The 20,701-nt window shown below is 43.8% G+C and overlaps 1 protein-coding gene and 1 long non-coding RNA gene across 3 annotated transcripts in view; one reads left to right on the forward strand and one right to left on the reverse strand.

The window, feature by feature from the left end:
• Positions 1–5,059, reverse strand: part of LOC111956240 (uncharacterized) — a 13,566-nt gene extending 8,507 nt beyond the window's left edge. The window contains exon 1 of the long non-coding RNA XR_002876239.3: positions 4,971–5,059. This is a non-coding gene — a long non-coding RNA (uncharacterized lncRNA). The remainder of the gene's footprint in view (positions 1–4,970) is intronic.
• Positions 4,988–20,701, forward strand: part of LOC111954782 (zinc finger protein 16-like) — a 23,409-nt gene continuing 7,695 nt past the window's right edge. The window contains exons 1-2 of one of the 2 annotated variants that reach the window (XM_023974620.3): positions 4,988–5,153; positions 6,900–8,008. In XM_023974620.3, coding sequence (XP_023830388.1) covers positions 4,988–5,153; positions 6,900–7,804 — 1,071 coding nt within the window. In that variant the 3' untranslated portion in view covers positions 7,805–8,008. Of the gene's footprint in view, positions 5,154–6,899; positions 8,009–20,701 lie in introns of those variants that run through there. The other variant, XM_070435586.1, reaches the window with a different exon arrangement.

A 20,701-nucleotide genomic window follows, 5' to 3' on the forward strand; every position in this document is an offset into this window, starting at 1 on the left:
AGCTAATAAGCTGCTAGCTATTTAGTCATTGTTAGCCTCTGCTAGCGGTCTTTACCTTTAGCTCGGACTCCTGCCTCTTTAGCCTGGAAAGCTCGGATAATACCTGCCAGTCTGCACAGCGCGATACCAGCCCTGAGCATATCGGACAGTTTTTTTCCACTACATCTCCGGATTCCTGCCGCAAGCTCTGGACCATTACACCAGATCTTCGCAGCTAGCTAGTTGCTACTGAGGAGCTATTGTGGCTAACGCCCTTGTCCAGAAGCATGCACAAGTTAGCCCCAAGCTAGGCCCATCTCCCGGCTAGCAAACGAAGTACACAACTACAACACTTCTCTTGCCACTGGCCTGGACCCTTTGTCGACACGGAGCCCCGCCGATCCATCACGACTGGTCCGCTGGTCTGCTGACGTAACTCGGCCGATGTGCTCTCAATCGGTCTCTGCGTCGTGGATGTTTGGTGATGATCCATCTGCTAGCCCCGGCCTGCTCCCTGAACGCCATGTCTCCCGCTCGTTCAACGTAGTAATCGACTATCGAACTGTTCCCTGTTTCATCTAGTGCTGCTTATTGGACCCTATGATCACTCGGCTACACAGCCGATGCTTGCTGGACTGTCCATTAACACCAACCGGAACCCCCAATAGAAGCTAGCCAGCTAACTAGCTACTAGCTAGTAGTCAGTTAGCCACTGCTAGCGGTCATCAGCTAACCTTAGCCCGGGCAAACTCCTGACAGTCTGCATAGCACGATTCAACCCAGAGCATACCGGACTGCTTTTTCTCCACCAAATCTCCATATCTTCGGATTCCTACCGCAAGCTCTGAACCTTTTCACCTGGATCAGCGCAGCTAGCTAGCTGCTATCCGAGTAGCTTCTCCTGGCTAACGTCTCTGTCCCGAAGCAAGCACCAGTTAGCCTGGAACTAGAACTAGAGGTTCATCAGCCACTCCTTGGGCTACAATACCTATTTTGCCAATTGGCATGGACCCCTTTTACTGCCAACACGGAGCCCCACCGATCCACCACGACTGGTCTACTGACGTAATCCGCCCGAAGGGGTTTCAACAGGCTCCTCCGTCGCGACGTCCCCTGAAGGCCCATTCGCTAGCCTGCTAGCCACAGGCTGCTAGCTGTCTAGAGCATATCGGACTGTTAGCTGAAGAGGTCCATCAGCCAATTTCTTGGGCTACAATACCTATTTTGCCAATTGGCCTGGACCCTTTTACTGCCTACACAGAGCCCTGCCGATCCATCATGAGGGGGAAACAGACTCTTCCTCCGCGACGTCCCCCTAAGGTCCTTCTGCTAGCCTGCTAGCGCCGGCCCGCTAGCTGTCTGAATCACCGTGTCTACAGTTTGCCTAGCTACTCACTGGTCCCTATAATCACACGGCTACGCATGCCTCTCCCTAATGTCAATTTGCCTTGTCCATTGCTGTTTTGGTTAGTGATAATTGTCTTATTTCACTGTAGAGCCTCCAGCCCTGCTCAATATGCTTTAGCTAGCCCTTTTGTTCCACCTCCCACACATGCGGTGACCTCACCTGGTTTAAATGGTGTCTCTAGAGACAAAACTTCTCTCATCGTCACTCAATGCCTAGGTTTACCTCCACTGTATTCACATCCTACCATACCCTTGTCTGTACATTATGCCTTGAATCTATTCTTCCCCGTCCAGAAACCTGCTCCTTTTACTCTCTGTTCCGAACGCACCAGACGACCAGTTCTCATAGCCTTTAGCCGTACCCTTATCCTACTCCTCCTCTGTTCCTCTGGTGATGTAGAGGTTAATCCAGGCCCTGCAGCGCCTAGCTCCACTCCCATTCCCCAGGCACTCTCATTTGTTGACTTCTGTAACCGTAAAAGCCTTGGTTTCATGCATGTTAACATTAGAAGCCTCCTCCCTAGATTTGTTTTATTCACTGCTTTAGCACACTCTGCCAACCCGGATGTCCTAGCGGTGTCTGAATCCTGGCTTAGGAAGGTCACCAAAAATCCTGAAATTTCCATCCCTAACTATAACATTTTCCAACAAGATAGAACTGCCAAAGGGGGTGGAGTTGCAATCTACTTCAGAGATAGCCTGCAGAGTTCTGTTATACTATCCAGGTCCGTGCCCAAACAATTCGAGCTTCTACTTCTAAAAATACACCTTTCCAGAAACAAGTCTCTCACCGTTGCAGCTTGTTATAGACCACCTTCAGCCCCCAGCTGTGCCCTGGACACCATATGTGAATTGATTGCCCCCCATCTATCTTCAAAGCTCGTACTGTTAGTTGACCTAAACTGGGACATGCTTAACACCCTGGCCATCCTACAATCTAAGCTAGATGCCCTCAATCTCACACAGATTATCAATGAACCTACCAGGTACAACCCCAAATCCATAAACACGGGCACCCTCATAGATATCATCCTGACCAACCTGCCCTCTAAATACACCTCTGCTGTCTTCAACCAGGATCTCAGCGATCACTGCCTCATTGCCTGTGTCCGTAATGGGTCTGCGGTCAAACAACCACCCCTCATCACTGTCAAACGCTCCCTAAAACACTTCAGGGAGCAGGCCTTTCTAATCGACCTGGCCCGGGTATCCTGGAAGGATATAGACCTCATTCCGTCAGTAGAGGATGCCTGGTTATTCTTTAAAAGTGCTTTCCTCACCATCTTAAATAAGCATGCCCCGTTCAAAAAATGTAGAACCAGGAACAGAAATAGCCCTTGGTTCACTCAAGACCCATCTGCCCTTGACCAGCACAAAAACATCCTGTGGTGTACCGCATTAGCATCGAATATCCCACACAGGCAGTTAGGAAAGTAAAGGCTAGCTTTTTCAAACAGAAATTTGCATCCTGTAGCACAAACTCCAAAAAGTTCTGGGACACTGTAAAGTCCATGGAGAATAAGAGCACCTCCTCCCAGCTGCCCACTGCACTGAGGCTAGGAAACACTGTCACCACCGATAAATCCACGACAATTGAGAATTTCAATAAGCATTTAACTACGGCTGGCCATGCTTTCCACCTGGCTACCCCTACAACGGTCAACAGCCCTGTACCCCCCGCAGCAACTTGCCCAAGCCTGCACAATTTCTCCTTCAACCAAATCCAGACAGCTGATGTTCTGAAAGAGCTGCAAAATCTGGACCCCTACAAATCAGCCGGGCTAGACAATCTGGACCCTTTCTTTCTAAAATGATCGGCCGAAATTGTTGCAACCCCTATTACTAGCCTGTTCAACCTCTCTTTCGTGTCGTCTGAGATTTCCAAAGATTGGAAAGCAGCTGCGGTCATCCCCCTCTTCAAAGGGGGGACACTCTTGACCCAAACTGCTACAGACCTATATCTATCCTACCCTGCCTTTCTAAGGTCTTCGAAAGCGAAGTCAACAAACAGATCACCGACCATTTCGAATCCCACCATACCTTCTCCGCTATGCAATCTGGTTTCCGAGCTGGTCATGGGTGCACCTCAGCCACGCTCAAGGTCCTAAACGATATCACCTGGCTAAGGCTTTCGACTCTGTCAATCACCACATTCTTATCGGCAGACTCAACAGCCTTGGTTTCTCAAATGACTGCCTCGCCTGGTTCAACTACTTCTCAGACAGAGTTCAGTGTGTCAAATCGGAGGGCCTGTTGTCCGGACCTCTGGCAGTCTCTATGGGGGTGCATCAGGGTTCAATTCTCGGGCCGACTCTTTTCTCTGTATACATCAATGATGTTGCTCTTGCTGCTGGTGATTCTCTGATCCACCTCTACGCACACAACACCATTCTGTATACCTCTGGCGCATCTTTGGACACTGTGTTAACAAACCTCCAGACGAGCTTCAATGCCATACAACTCTCCTTCCGTGGCCTCCAACTGCTCTTAAATGCAAGTAAAACTAAATGCATGCTCTTCAACCGATCGCTGCCCGCATCTGACTTCGGCAATGTCATTTACAAAATATCCTCCAACACTCTACTCAACAAATTGGATGCAATCTATCACAGTGCCATCCGTTTTGTCACCAAAGCCCCATATACTACCCACCACTGCGACCTATATGCTCTCGTTGGCTGGGCCTCGCTTCATATTCGTCGCCAAACCCACTGGCTCCAGGTCATCTATAAGTGTTTGCTAGGTAAAGCCCTGCCTTAGCTCAATGGTCACCATAGCAGCACCCACCCATAGCACGCGCTCCAGAAGGTATATTTCACTGGTCACCCTCAAAGCCAATTCTTTCTTTGGCCGCCTTTCCTTCCAGTTCTCTGCTGCCAATGACTGGAACGAATTGCAAAAATCACTGAAGCTTGAGACTCATATCTCCCTCACTATCTTTAAGCATCAGCTGTCAGAGCAGCTCACAGATCATTGCACCTGTACATAGCCCATCTGTAAATAGCCCATCCAACTACCTCATCCCCATATTGTTTTTTTCTCCTTTGCACCCAAGTATCTCTACTTGCGCATTCATCTTCTGCACATCTATCACTCGTGTTTAATTGCTAAATTGTAATTACTTCGTCACTACGACCTATTTATTGCCTTACCTCCCTAATCTTACCTCATTTGCACACACTGTATATAGATTTTTTCTATTGTGTTATTGACTGTACGTTTGTTTATTCTATGTGTAACTCTGTGTTGTTGTTTGTGTCGCACTGCTTTGCTTTATCGTTGCCAGGTCGCAGTTGTAAATGAGAACTTGTTCTCAACTGGCCTACCTGGTTAAATAAAAGGTGTTTATTTTTATTTTTTTGTCTGTGTACCTTCTAGTAAACATCCATCCACGTGGGGATGCTGTGATGTGTTTACTGGCTCACAACCGACTGATACAAACAGAAGAAGACAATGCGGAAGTAAAACTGGGAGATGGTTTGTTTTGTGGACAGCGGCAACCATTACTTTCTCGTGGATAAAACCATACCACAGACAAAAGAGGTTCGTTATCAGTGTATTTGCCATACTAGTTGAGTACTCACCTCTCAGTCGACTAAACATGTCTACATTACAAATGTTGCGCCTGTTCTTAAATGAGCGTTTAACGGCGGCTGCTGTGGAGATTTTCGGGGCGGTTGAGAAAACGGTAGTCGAGTACCAGGAAGAGAATGATCGGCTACGGAGACTGCTTCGGATTGCACCGGACATAAAACTATGTAGAGAAGGTTCGTATGTAGATTTACAAATACCTAGCTACAATAATGTTTTATGAACAGCTAAGTTGTTTAGACAAACAGTGATTACCATTTAATACATTTTTAAATAGTTCAATGTAACGTTTATTGTGCATTATGAAAAAGTTGTCACGAAAAGCTTATTGAAATAGCATATAGCTCGGTATGTGTACACCGGCATGTCTTAACGTTGGTTATATACAGTACCAGTCAAGAGTTTGGACACACCTACTCATTCAAGGGTTATTCTTTGTTTTTACTATTTTCTACATTGTAGAATAATAGTGAAGACTTCAAAACTATGAAATAACACATGGAATCATGTAGTAGCCAAAAAAGTGTTAAACAAATCAAAATATATTTTTTATTCTTCAAAGTAGCCACTCTTTGCCTTGATGACAGCTTTGCACACTCTTGGAATTCTCTCAACCAGCTTGACGAGGAATGCTTTTCCAACAGTCTTGAAGGAGTTCCCACATATGCTGAGCACTTGTTGGCTGCATTTCCTTCACTCTGCGGTCCAACTCATCCCAAACCATTTCAATTGGGTTAAGATCGGGTGATTGTGTAGGCCAGGTCATCTGATGCAGCACTCCATCACTCTCTTTCTTACTTAAATATCCCTTACACAGACTGGAGGTGTGTTGGGTCATTGTTCTGTTGAAAAACAAATGATAGTCCCACTAAGCGCAAACCAGATGGGATGGTGTATCAATGCAGCATGCTGTGGTAGCCACGGTGGGAACCACACATGCGGAGATCATGCGTTCACCTACTCTGCGTCTCACAAAGACATGGCGGTTGAAACCAAAAATCTCAAATTTGGACTCATCAGACCAAAGGACTGTTTCCACTTGTCTAATGTCTATTGCTTGTGTTTCTTGGCCCAAGCAAGTCTCTTCTTCTTATTGGTGTCCTTTAGTAGTGGTTTCTTTGTAGCAATTCGACCATGAAGGCCTGATTCACGCAGTCTCCTCTAAACAGTTGATGTTGGGATGTGTCTGTTACTTTAACTCGGAAGCATTTGGGCTGCAATCTGAGGTTCAATTAACTCTAATGAACTTATCCTCAGCAGCAGAGGTAACTCTGGGTCTTCCTTTCCTGTGGCGGTCCTCATGAGACCCAGTTTCATCATAGCGCTTGAGTGTTTTTGCGACTGCATTTGAAAAAAACGTTCAAAGTTCTTCACATTTCCTGGATTGACTGACTTTCATGTCTTAAAGTAATGTACTGTCGTTTCTCTTTGCTTATTTGACCTGTTCTTGCCARAATTTGGACTTGGTCTTTTATCAAATAGGGCTATCTTCCTTACCACCCATACCATGTCTCAACACAACTGAATAGCTCAAACGCATTAAGAAGGAAAGAAATTCCACACATTTAACAGGCACACCTGTTAATTGAAATGCATTCCAGGTGACTACCTCATGAAGCTAGTTGAGAGAATGCCAATAGTGTGCAAAGCTGTCAAGGCAAAGGGTGGCTATTTGAAGAATCTCAAATATAAAATATATTTTGATTTGTTTAACACTTTTTGGTTACTACATGATTCCATGTGTGTTATTTCATAGTTTGATGTCTTCACTATTGTAAAATGTAGAAAATAGTCAAAATAAAGAAAAACCCTTGAATGACTGTGTCCAAACTTTTGACTAGTACTGTGTATCTTCTATAGAGATGAAGGGTTTTTATTTATATGGTATAGATAACCTCTGCTCCTCCTCGCCTTCCCTCCAGAGTCCCTTCGGTTATCTGTTGCTGTCACTGAAAACAAGGTTCCCCCTGAGCAGCAGGAGTGGAGAACCAGTCTGCAGCAGGAGGACCTAGAACCCACACAGATTAAAGAGGAACAGGAGGAACTCTGGACCTGTCAGGAGGAAGATAGTGTGTTCAAATTACCTCCAATTTGTGTGAAAAGTAAATGTGATCAGGAAAACCAACAGTCCTTTTCTCTTCCCCAAACCCAGACAGTGGAGAACAGAGACAGTAACTCTAAACCAGTGGATCTCCCACATTTTGTCACCGTTACCCACCTAGAGGGTCTCGACATTCCCTGTGACCCTCCAGATAATCAAAACAATGCCTACAGCCACAGCTCAACTGTAAGCAGCGACCCAGTAGGACTTGACAGCAGCCCACCATTGAATTCCAACCCATCAATGAGGGAACACTGTTCCAAACCCAGCACCACGTCTAGAAAAACTCACCGCTGCTTTGACTGTGGTGAAACGTTTGCTCTGACAGCTGACCTACAGGGGCATGTGACTCTCGCCAAGAAGAGACCCAGCGAATGCCGCCTCTGCAAAAAACACTACAACTCCACCTGTAAATTAAAGGCCCATGTCAGATTCTGTCACGTGGAGAAACCCTGCACCTGCCCCTTTTGTGGAAAGACCTTCAAACTCAAAGGACACCTGTCCAGACATATGAGGATTCACACAGGAGAGAAACCATTTAGCTGTGGTGACTGTGGGAAGAGTTTCATTCAGAAGGGGGACCTAAGGAGGCATGTACTGACTCACACTGGAGAGAAACCATTTAGCTGTGGTGACTGTGGGAAAAGCTTCAATCGGAAAGGGAACTTGAACTTGCACATACTGACTCACACAGGAGTGAACGTCCACAAAGAAAGAAACAAATAAAGAAAACAGAATAAAAGCACAGAGAGAATTAGCACAAAGACATCTTGTTAGAAGATGGACAACACTTTGGAAAAGCAAAGCAACTGGATCATTCATTCTCTGGGTTTTAGAATAATAGATTCACTTTTGTAAAACATTCTATGAACAATAAAGTTTGATTTTATATAACAGTACAGAGTACAGTAGTTAAACATACATGTCTTATGTTCAGTCTCTTGATGTTTTCATGTCATTATAAACCGGAATTCCTGGTAGTTTGTTTTGGAATGTCTCCAGAATAGTCTGACAGATGTTATTGATAAAAAACATTTTTTAAATGAATACTTCCAGAAAATATAATTTTCCAGTCCAATATAATTTTTATATATATATATATATATATATATACACACACAGTTGAAGTCAGAAGTTTACTTACACCTTAGCCAAATACATTTAAACTCAGTTTTTCACAATTCCTGACATTTAATCCTAGTAAAAAGTCCCTGTCTTAGATCAGTTTATTTTTAAGAATGTGAAATGTCAGAATAATAGTAGAGAGAATGAATTATTTCAGCTTTTATTTCTTTCATCACATTCAAGTGGGTCAGATAAGTTTACATGCACTCATTAGTATTTTGGTAGCATTGGCTTTAAATGGTGTAACTTGGGTCAATGTTTTGGGTAGCTTTCCACAAGCTTCCACAGATTAAGTTGGGTGAATTTGGCGCCATTCCTCCTGACAGAGCTGGTGTAACTGAGTCAGGTTTGTAAGCTTTCCTTGCTCGCACACGCTTTTTCAGTTCTGCCCACAAAATTTCTATAGGATTGAGGTCAGAGTCTTTTGTGATGGCCACTCCAATACCTTGACTTTGTTGTCCTTAGCCAATTTGCCACAACTTTGGGAAGTATGCTTGGGGTCATTGTCCTTTGGGAAGACCCATTTGGACCAAGCTTTAACTTCCTCTGACTGATGTCTTGAGATTGTTGCTTCAATATATCCCATCATTTTCCATACACATCATTTTCCTTCCTCATGATGCATTTATTTTGTGAAGTGCACCAGTCCCTCCTGCAGCAAAGTCCCCCCACAACATGATGCTGCCACCTTCGTGTTTCACGGTTGGGATGGTGTTCTTCGGCTTGTAAGCCTAACCCTTTTTCCTCCAAACATAACGATGGTCATTATGGCCAAACAGTTCTATTTTTGTTTCATCAGACCAGAGGACATTTCTCCAAAAAGTACGATCTTTGTCCCCATGTGCAGTTGCAAACCGTAGTCTGGCTTTTTGTATGGCGGTTTTGGAGCAGTGGCTTCTTCCTTGCTGAGCAGCCTTTCAGGTTATGTCGATATAGGACTTGTTTTACTGTGGATATATTGTCACGCCCTGACCTTAGATATCTGTTTTTCTATACATTTTGGTTAGGTGTGACTAGGGTGGGTATGCTGGTTTTTGTATGTCTAGGGGTGTTGTATGTCTAGTGGTTTTGTATGTCTATGTTGGCCTGATATGGTTCCCAATCAGAGACAGCTGTTTATCGTTGTCTCTGATTGGGGATCATATTTTATGTAGCCATATTCCTCGTTTGTGTTGTGGGATCTTGTCTACATTGAGTTGCGTTAGTGCACACCTGTAGCTTCACGTTTCGTTTGGTTGTTTTGTGAGGTGAGTTTCAGTTGATTAAAATTATGTGGAACTCTACTCACGCTGCGCCTTGGTCTCATCCTTTCAACGATCGTGACATATATAGATACTTTTGTACCTGTTTCCTCCAGCATCTTCACAAGGTCCTTTGCTGTTCTGGGATTGATTTGCACTTTTCACACCAAAGTATGTTCATCTCTAGGAGACAGAATGCGTCTCCTTCCTGAGCGGTATGACGGCTGCGTGGTCCCATGGTGTTTATACTTGCGTACTATTGTTTGTACAGATGAACGTGGTACCTTCAGGCGTTTGGAAATTGCTCCCAAGGATGAACCAGACTTGTGGAGGTCTACAATTTTTTGGGGCTGATTTCTTTTGATTTTCCCATGATGTCAAGCAAAGATGCACGGAGTTTGAAGGTAGGCCTTGAAATACATCCACAGGTACACCTCCAATTGACTCAAATGATGTCAATTAGCCTATCAGAAGCTTCTAAAGCCATTACATAATTTTCTTGTATTTTCCAAGCTGTTTAAAGGCACAGTCAACTTAGTGTATGTAAACTTCTGACCCACTAGAATTGTCATACAGTGAATTATAAGTGAAATAATCTGTCTGTAAACAATTGTTGGAAAAATTACTTATGTCATGCACAAAGTAGATGTCCTAACCGACTTGCCAAAACTATAGTTTGTTAACAAGAAATTTGTGGAGTGGTTGAAAAACAAGTTAATGACTCCAACCTAAGTGTATATAAACTTCAGACTTCAACTGTAAATGTGGTATAGCTGATTTTACATTATGACACGATAATGCAATAATGAAAAAGATCATTATGGCCTAAAATGTCACAATTTTGTAACGTGGCTGGTCATAATGGTAAGTTGTCTGGATGCCATTGGTATTCATTGCTGTGACATAGGCCTAAGTAACACAACTATAAGTTATGACATATGCAGTCATGATTGTGACTCAAGTATTGTGTCTTAATAGTACCAGTAAACTTGTACTGTCTCATAATCCAGCCTCAAGACGAGAGAGGAAGTGGATGGGTTTTTCCCAAGGTGAAAAGCAGGGCCTTTTCTAGCCTTTTGGGGGCCCTAAGCAAGATTTGGTTGGAGGGCCCCCCCACCAAGCGGGCACAAATGTTTAGTGGCTTACCCTCTTGATAGCAGAGAGAAATGTCACTAAGTTAATTTGATGTTAATGCGAGTGTAGCGAAATGCTTGTGCTTCTAGTTCTGACAGTGCAGTAATATCTAACAAGTAGTCTAACAATTCCACAACTACCTAATACACACACATCTAAAAGGGATGGAATAAGAACATGTACATACAGTATAAATATATGGATGAGCGGCATAGGCAAGATGCAATAGATGGTATAAGATACCGTATATACATACAGTGGGGCAAAAAAGTATTTAGTCAGCCACCAATTGTGCAAGTTCTCCCACTTAAAAAGATGAGAGGTCTGTAATTTTCATCATAGGTACACTTCAACTATGACAGACAAAATGAGAAAAAAATTCCAGAAAATCACATTGTAGGATTTTTTATGAATTTATTTGCAAATTATGGTGGAAAATAAGTATCTGGTCAATAACAAAAGTTTATCTCAATACTTTGTTATATACCCTTTGTTGGCAATGACAGAGGTCAACGTTTTCTGTAAGTCTTCACAAGGTTTTCACACACTGTTGCTGGTATTTTGGCCAATCCTCCATGCAGATCTCCTCTAGAGCAGTGATGTTTTGGGGCTGTTGGCTGGCAACACGGACTTTCAACTCCCTCCAAAGATTTCTTATGGGGTTGAGATCTGGAGACTGGCTAGGCCACTCCAGGACCTTGAAATGCTTCTTACGAAGCCACTCCTTCGTTGCCCGGGCGGTGTGTTTGAAATCATTGTCACGCTGAAAAGACCCAGCCACGTTTCATCTTCAAAGCCCTTGCTGATGGAAAGAGGTTTTCACTCAAAATCTCACGATACATGGCCCATTCATTCTTTCCTTTACACGGATCAGTCGTCCTGGTCCTTTGCAGAAAACAGCCCCAAAGCATGATGTTTCCACCCCATGCTTCACAGTAGGTATGGTGTTCTTTGGAAGCAACTCAGCATTCTTTGTCCTCCAAACACGACGAGTTGAGTTTTTACCAAAAAGTTCTATTTTGGTTTCATCTGACCATATGACATTCTCCCAATCTTCTTCTGGATCATCCAAATGCTCTCTAGCAAACTTCAGATGGGCCTGACATGTACTGGCTTAAGCAGGGGTACACGTCTGGCACTGCAGGATTTGAGTCCTGGCGGCGTAGTGTGTTACTGATGGTAGGCTTTGTTACTTTGGTCCCAGCTCTCTGCAGGTCATTCACTAGGTCCCCCCGTGTGGTTCTGGGATTTTTGCTCACCGTTCTTGTGATCATTTTGACCCACGGGGTGAGATCTTGGCGTGGAGCCCAGATCGAGGGAGATTATCAGTGGTCTTGTATGTCTTCCATTTCCTAATAATTGCTCCCACAGTTGATTTCTTCAACCAAGCTGCTTACCTATTGCAGATTCAGTCTTCCCAGCCTGGTGCAGGTCTACAATTTTGTTTCTGGTGTCCTTTGACAGCTCTTTGGTCTTGGCCATAGTGGAGTTTGGAGTGTGACTGTTTGAGGTTGTGGACAGGTGTCTTTTATACTGATACAAGTTCAACAGGTGCCATTAATACAGGTAACGAGTGGAGGACAGAGGAGCCTCTTAAAAAAGAAGTTACAGGTCTGTGAGAGCCAGAATCTTTGCTTGTTTGTAGGTGACCAATACTTATTTTCCACCATAATTTGCAAATAAATTCATTAAAAATCCTACAATGTGATTTTCAGGATTTTTTTTCTTCTCATTTTGTCTGTCATAGTTAAAGTGTACCTATGATGAAAATTACAGGCCTCTCTCATCTTTTTAAGTGGGAGAACTTGCACAATTGGTGGCTGACTAAATACTTTTTTACCCCACTGTATTTGATGAGTAATGTAAGATATGTAAACATTATTAAAGTGGCATTATTTAAAGTGACTAGTGATCCATTTATTAAAGTGGCCAATGATTTGAGTCTGTATGTAGGCAGCAGCCTCTCTGAGTTAGTGATTGCTGTTTAATTAACAGTCTGAGATAGAAGCTGTTCTTCAGTCTCTCTGTCCCAGCATTGATGCACCTGTACTGACCTCARCTTCTGGATGGTAGCGGGGTGAACAGGCAGTGGCTCAGGTGGTTGTTGTCCTTGATGATATTTTGGGCCTTCCTGTGACATCGGGGGCTGTAAGTGTCCTGGAGGGCAGGTAGTTTCCCCCTGGTGATGCGTTGTGCAGACCTCACTACCCTCTGGAGAGCCTTGCGGTTGAGGGTGGTGCAGTTGCCGTACCAGGCGATGATACAGCCCGGCAGAATGCTCTCAATTGTGCATCTGTAAACGTTTGTCAGGGTTTTCGGTGACAAGCCAAATTTCTTCAGCCTCCTGAGGTTGAAGAGGCGCTGTTGCGCCTTCTTCACCACACTGTCTGTGTGGGTGGACCATTTCAGTTTGTCTGTCATGTGTACGCCGAGGAACTTAAAACTTTCCACCTTCTCCACTACTGTCCCGTCGATGTGGATAGGGGGGTGCTCCCTCTGGTGTTTCCTGAAGTCCACGATCATCTCCTTTGTTTTGTTGACGTTGAGTGAGAGGTTGTTTTCCTGACACCACACTCCGAGTGCTCTCACCTCCTCCCTGTAGGCTGTCTCGTCGTTGTTGGTAATCAAGCCCACTGCTGTTGTGTCGTCTGCAAACTTGATGATTCAGTTGGAGGCGTGTATGGCCACGCAGTCATGGGTGAACAGGGAGTACAGGAGAGGGCTGAGCACGCACCCTTGTGGGGCCCCAGTGTTGAGGGTCAGCGAAGTGGAGATGTTGTTTCCTACCTTCACCACCTGGGGGCGGCCTGTCAGAAAGTCCAGGAGACAATTGCACAGGGCAGAGTTGAGACCCAGGGCGTCAAGCTTAATGATGAGCTTGGAGGGTACTATGGTGTTGAATGCTGAGCTGTAGTCAATGAACAGCATTCTTACATAGGTATTCCTCTTGTCCAGGTGGGATAGGGCAGTGTGATGGCGATTGCATCATCTGTGGACCTGTTGGGGCGGTATGGTCTAGGGTGGCAGGTAAGGTGGAGGTGATATGATCCTTGACTAGTCTCTCAAAGCACTTCATGATGACAGAAGTGAGTGCTACGGGGCGATAGTCATTTAGTGCAGTTATCTTTGTTCCTGTACCCAAGAAGGCAATGGTGGCCATCTTGAAGCATGTGGGGACAGCAGACTGGGATAGGGAGTGATTGTATATGTCCGTAAACACACCAGCCAGCTGGTTTGCGCATGCTCTGAGGACGTGGCTAGGAATGCCATCTGGGCCAGCAGCCTTGCGAGGGTTAACACGTTTAAAATAACCAGAGGGGGGTCTGCCGTCCTTGGTAGCGGGCCGCATCGGTGACACTTTTTTATCCTCAAAGCAGGAAAGGAAGGTGTTTAGTTTGTCTGGAAGCAAGACATCGGTGTCTGTGACGTGGCTAGTTTTCTTTTTGTAGTCCGTAATTGCCTGTAGACCCTGACACACACGTCTCGTGTCTGAGCCGTTGAATTGCGACTCCACTTTGTCCCTATACCGACATTTCGCTTGTTTGATTGCCTTGCGGAGGGAAGAACTACACTGTTTATATTTGGCCATATTCCCAGTCATCTTTCCATGGTTAAATGGGGTGGTTTGCGCTTTCAGTTTTGCGCGAATGCCGCCATCCAGCCACGGTTTCTGGTTAGGGTAGGTTTTAATAGTCACAGTGGATACAACATCTCCAACGCACTTCCTTATAAACTCACTCACTTAGTCAGCGTATAAATCAATGTTATTCTCTGAGGCTGCCTGGAACATTTCCCAGTCCGCGTGATCAAAACAATCTTGAACCGTGGATTCTGATTGGTCAGACCAGCGTTGAATGGTTCTAGTCACGGGTACATCCTGTTTGAGTTTCTGCCTATAGGATGGTAGGAGCAAAATGGAGTCATGGTCGTATTTGCCGAAGGGAGAGCGGGGGAGGGCCTTGTATGCTTTGCGGAAATTAGAGTAGCAGTGGTCCAGTGTACTGCCCTCGCGAGTGCTGCAATCAATATGCTGGTAGAATTTAGGTAGCCTTGTTCTCAAATTTGCTTTGTTAAAATCCCCAGCTACAATAAATGCAGCCTTGGGACTCGAGTCCAGTGAAGTTTCTTAAGGGCCGTCGTGGTGTCTGCTTGAGGGGGGATATACACAGCTGTGACAATAACTGACAAGAATTCTCTTGGGAGATATGGTCGGCATTTGATTGTAAGGAATTCTAGGTCAGGTGAACAGGACTTGAGTTCCTGTATGTTGTTATGATTACACCATGAGTCATTAATCATGAAGCCCTTCTTCTTCTCAGAGAGATGTTTATTTCTGTCGGCGCGACACATGAAGAAACCCAGTGGCTGTACCGACTCCAACAACATATCCCGAGAGCCATGTTTCCGTGAAACAGAATGCTACAATCTCTGATGTCTCTCTGGAAGGCAACCCTTGCCCTAATTTCATCCACCTTGTTGTCTAGAGACTGGACATTGGCGAGTAATATACTCGGAAGTGGTGACTGGACATTCATTTGTGGCCACTAGATTGCTTTGATATAGCTTAAAGCTATTAACAAACCATAGCACCCAATTTGAAGAAGACAATGCTCTGATCATTGGCAGATCGCTCCCAACCCATAGGAATCCCCACTACTTTAAAATGGTGGAAGCCAGAGATACTGAAGGAATTGAGAACGCGGTAAAGCGTCTTCCCATTGGAAAAAAGGTAAACGCTCTGGTCTGTGTAAGTGGGCGATCCCCCTCTCGCGTTAGCATGCTTTCTCGCATGAGCCGTCCTAGGCTGCTTCAGGCGCTTTTAGAAATTGCACAGACCTCAAACAGTGGCTTTTCTCCTAATCTACGAATTGAAAATATGTCAGTTTGGGCTCATAATGCGCATAACACGTTTGGTTTGTCACAAAATTAGGCAAAAATGTACTACCGTGACTGTGTGTGGGGGAAATCTGTAATATACGGCCAAATCTTTGGCTCTCCTTTAGGCACCAATGCAGTAACGGCTGGCTCTGGTCTACTTAGCCTCCCCATACTCCCCCGACCACAGAAAACAAACCAATGAGATGTCTCGCTTTCTGTAATGTCTCTGAGAGAAGCCCTAAATGGCAATTACCATGAAAAAAATTGTTATATCCAAGCTAAGTCCTCTAACTATATCTATGAGATATACTGATATACAGATACAGTACCAGTCAAAAGTTTGGACACACCTACTCATTTAAGGGTTTTTCTTCATTTTTACTATTTTCTACATTGTAGAATAATAGAAAAGACATCAAAACTATGAAATAACACATATGGATTCATGTAGGAACCAAAAAAGTGTTAAAGAAATCTAAATACATTTTAGATTCTTCAAAGTAGCCACCCTTTGCCTTGATGACAGCTTTGCACACTCTTGGCATTCTCTCAACCAGCTTCACCTGGAATGCTTTTCCAACAGTCTTGAAGGATTTCCCACATATGCTGAGCACTTGTTGGCTGCTTTTCCTTCACTCTGCGGTCCAATTCATCCCAAACCATCTCATTTGGGCTGAGGTCAGGGGATTGTGGAGGCCAGGTCATCTGATGCAGCCTTCCGTCACGCTCCTTCTTGGTCAAATAGCCCTTACACAGCCTGGAGGGGTGTTGGGTCATTGTCCTGTTTAAAAACTAATGATAGTGGGACTAAGTGCAAACCAGATGGGATGGCGTATCGCTGCAGAATGCAGTGGTAGCCATGCTGGTTAAGTGTGCCTCAGAATAAAAAATAAAAAGCAAAGCATCCCCACACCTCCTCCATACTTCACGGTGGGAACCACACATGCAGAGATCATCCGTTTGCCTACTATGCGTCTCAAAAAGATGGGTTGGAACCAATAATCTCAAATTTGGACTCATCAGACCAAAGGACAGATTTCCTCCAGTCTAATATCCATTGCTCGTTTTTCTTGGCCCAAGGAAGTCTCTTCTTATTTGTGTCCTTTAGTAGTGGTTTCTTTGCAGAAATTCAACCATGAAAGCCTGATTCAAGCAGTCTCTTCTGAACCGTTGATGTTGAGATGTGTTTGTTACTTGAACTCCGTGAAGCATTTATTTGGGCAGCAAATTCTGAGGCTGGTAACTCTAATGAATTTATCCTCTGCAACAGAGAGAACTCTGGGTCTTCCTTTCCTGTAGCGGTCCTCATGAGAGCCAGTTTCATCATGGCACTTGAAGAAACTTTTAAAGTTCTTGAAATTTCCAAGATTGACTGACCTTCGTGTTTTAAAGTAATGATGGCCTGTCATTTATCTTTGCTTATTTGAGCTGTTCTGACATAATATGGACTTAGTCTTTTACCAAATAGGGTTATCTTCTGTATACCACCCCTACCTTGTCACAACACAACTGATTGGCTCAAACGCATTAAGAAGGAAAGAAATTCTACAAATTAATTTAAGGCGCCCAGCAGTTTCACTGGCTGTTGAAGAGGTGGGACGCTAACGTCTCACGTACCCAAGAGAGGTTTTAACAAGGCACATCTGTTAATTAAAATGCATTCCAGGTGACTACCTCATGAAGCTGATTGAGAGAATGCCAAGAGTATGCAAATCTATCATCAAGGCAAAGGATGGCTACTTTGTATTTGTTTAACACTTTTGGTTACTACATGATTCCATATGTGTTATTTCATAATTTTGATGTCTTCACTATTATTCTACAATGTAGAAAATAGTAAGAATTAGTAGGTGTGTCCAAACCCTCAACATACTGTATATACCGTTATATAGCTGTGGTGACTGTGGGAAAAGCTTCAATCGGAGGGGGCAGCTTAAGGTGCACATACAGACTCACACAGGAGAGAAACAACATGGCTGCTTAGTCTGTGGTAAAAGATTCACTCATAAGGTTTATCTAGGGAAGCATGTGGATAAGGTCCACAAAGGAAGAAAGAAAGAAAACAGGAGGAAAACTGAAAGAAAGTGAAATAGGACAAATATATTCTATCAACAGGTGGGAATAAAAAAGCAGGACGAGGACAACAGTCTTAGTAAACCACCTCTGGACCATTCATGRCGTTGTCTTAAGATAAATGGATGTGTGATGAATTTACTTTTACAGAACATTCTATGTAAACAAGGTTTCATTGTATTTGAAGGGTGAGGTAATGATCAAACAGTAGTATGCAGTAATATGTGAATCTCACAGGTCTGCTGTAGAAAGTCTGTTGATGTTTTCACATTATTACCAACAGGAATATCTGGTTGTTTGTTTTGGAATGTCTCTTCGGATGATGAGAGAAGGGTCTGGCGGATGTTATTGACGCATTAAAAATGTTTACACTTTCCAGAAAATATCTCCTTCCATATGTCTTTTTGTCATAAATTGACCTAATGCTGCTCATTCATGATATTCTTTGAGTCTTAATGGAAGTAATGATTTAAAGTCGATTCCTGATAAGTGCACTTTGTATGAGTGAAAACTCTAAGTGCACAACAGTGTTTGTCCAGTCCCATTTCAGTGACATTCTTTGTAATTGTTCTGATAAGCGCATTCTCGTTTTTAAATGCAGTCCCAAGCCGTTGCAGTTGTCAGGAGTCGCCTGTGTTAAAATGTATTGTCTTTCAGTTCATGTTTCCCCACATGAAGTTATCTATTTCTGGAGCTTGAAGTAAAACTCCATCCACATGGAGGTGCTGTGTCGTCAGAATCTTGGTATAGGCCTATGCAATTAGGGTCTCGATTCAATCCTTATCGCGGGAGATTCGTGGCATAGTCAGATTGAAATTTAAAGGCACTGTTCCTGCCTTCGCGGCGATTGCAGTCACAGTAAACATTGCGTACAGTATGTCGACTCAATAGGAAATGACCTTTAAATATCAATTGCGCTATACCGTAGATGCTCTGCGATATGGATTGAATCGAGCCCTAGATTTACAATGTCTGAGGACAGTTTCTCCAGTTAGTGCTGCAGATTGTGCTATGTTTGGTGATGTAGTGATTCTGGGGGAACAGACAACAAAGAGGGCTATGGCCACAGTCCTTGGCCATAAAGGTCCAGACATTGCCCTTAGACATACAGGTCTAGGATCAGCTTACCCTCCACTGGCTCCACAAATCCTACTCAAAACCATGAGAAGGGGAAACACAAAATGGACCATAGATCAGTCTGTAGTTGCCTACCAAATACATTGTGTCAACATTAACAGTATTTAAAAATGTAATATACAAGATTATGTCAATATCATAAAATAGCAACATTAAGACAAAATGTATAAAAAATATTATTGGACAAATGCAAGGACACATTTTCTTAGAGAACATATATTTTTATGTATCAATAACATCAGTCAGACTATTCTGGAGACAAACTAGCAGGAATTCCTGTTTATAATGATGTGAAAACATCAAGAGACTGAACAGCAGACCTGTGAGTTGAAGTACTCTGTACTCTTAGATCAAATCAAACTTTATTTACATAGAACGTTTTACAAAAGTAAATTCATGACATCTATTTATCTGAAACCCACAGAATGAATGATCCAGAGTTGCTTTGATTTTCCAAAGTGTTTTCCATCTTCTAACAAGATGTCTTTGTCCTAATTAGTTTCTTCTTTGTGTTTTCATTGTGTTTTCTTCATTTGTTTCTTTCTTCGCTCCTATGTGAGTCAGTATGTGTAAGTTCAGGTTCCCTTTCCGATTTAAGCTGTTCCCACAGTCAACACAGCTAAATGGTTTCTCTCCTGTGAATCCTCATATGTCTGGACAGATGTCCTTTGTGTTTGAAGGTATTCCCACAAAAGGGGCAGGTGCAGGGTTTCTCCACGTGACAGAGTCTGACATGGGCCTTCAATTTCCAGGTGGATTTGTAGTGTTTTTTGCAGAGGTGGCATTCGCTGGGTCTCTTCTTGGCGAGAGTAACATGCCATTTCAGCATACCACCCTGCATCCCACTGCTGGCTTACTTCTGAAGCTAAGCAGGGTTGGTCCTGGTCATTTCCTGGATGGGAGACCAGATGCTGCTGGAAGTGGTGGAGGGCCAGTAGGAGGCAGTCTTTCCTCTGGTCTAAAATAATATACCAATACACCAGGGTAGTGATTTGGGATATTGCCCTGTGTAGGGTGCAGTCTTTTGGATGGGATGTTAAATGGGTGTCCTGAGACTCTGTGGTCACTAAAGATCCCATGGCACTTATCATAAGAGTAGGGGTGTTAACCCTGGTTTCCTGGATAAATTCCCAATCTGGCCCTCATACCATCATGGCCACCTAATCATCCCCAGCTTACAATTGGCTCATTCATCCCCCACTCCTCTCCCCTSTAACTCTGCCCCAGGTTGTTGCTGTAAATGAGAGTGTTCTCAGTTAACTTACCTGGTAAAATAAAAAAGCCCCTGCAAGTCAGCTCTCAGAGCAAATGTTTCACGATAATCACAGCAGCTGTGAGTTTTTCTAGAAGTGATGCTGGGTTTGGAACAGTATTCCCCAATTGATAGGTTGGGATCCAATGGTGGGCTGCTGTCAAGTCCTACTGGGTCGCTGCTTTCAGCCGAGCTGTTGCTGGGGGCATTCTTTTGATTATCTGTAGGGTCACAGGGAATGTCAAGACCCTTTGGGTGAGTAACAGTGACAAAAGGTGTGAGGTCTCTTTGTTCTCCACAGTCTGAGTTTGGGAATTATGAAATGGGTTCTCCTGATCATATTCATTTTTCACCCAGGGATGTGGGAATTTTAACTCTGACATCTAGCCTCCTGCCCTTGATTCTGCTCTTCCTCCTGACTGGTCCTGACTTCCTCCAGTTCCTGTTTAATCTGTGTGGGCTCTGGGGCCTCCTTCCCCAGACTGTGGCTCCACTCCTGCGCAAGGTGCTGCTGCTCAAGGGAAACATTCTCTTCAGAGACAGCTACAGGGAGTCTGGAGAGAAGCCGAGTAGGAGCAGTGGTTATCTGTATACCACAGAATTAAATAGAACAATTGAATGATACAACTGAATTCTAGATGTCTATGTTATATAGACCTGCAGCCTTTAGACATGCCTGAGTGCACATTATGAGCAATATGCTATTTCAATAAGCTTTTCATGACAGACAACTTTTTAATCCTTCACAGTAAAAGTTACATTAAAAACTGTTCTATAAAGGCT

Source organism: Salvelinus sp. IW2-2015, linkage group LG1 (assembly GCF_002910315.2).
Source record: "Salvelinus sp. IW2-2015 linkage group LG1, ASM291031v2, whole genome shotgun sequence".
NCBI lineage: Eukaryota > Metazoa > Chordata > Actinopteri > Salmoniformes > Salmonidae > Salvelinus > Salvelinus sp. IW2-2015.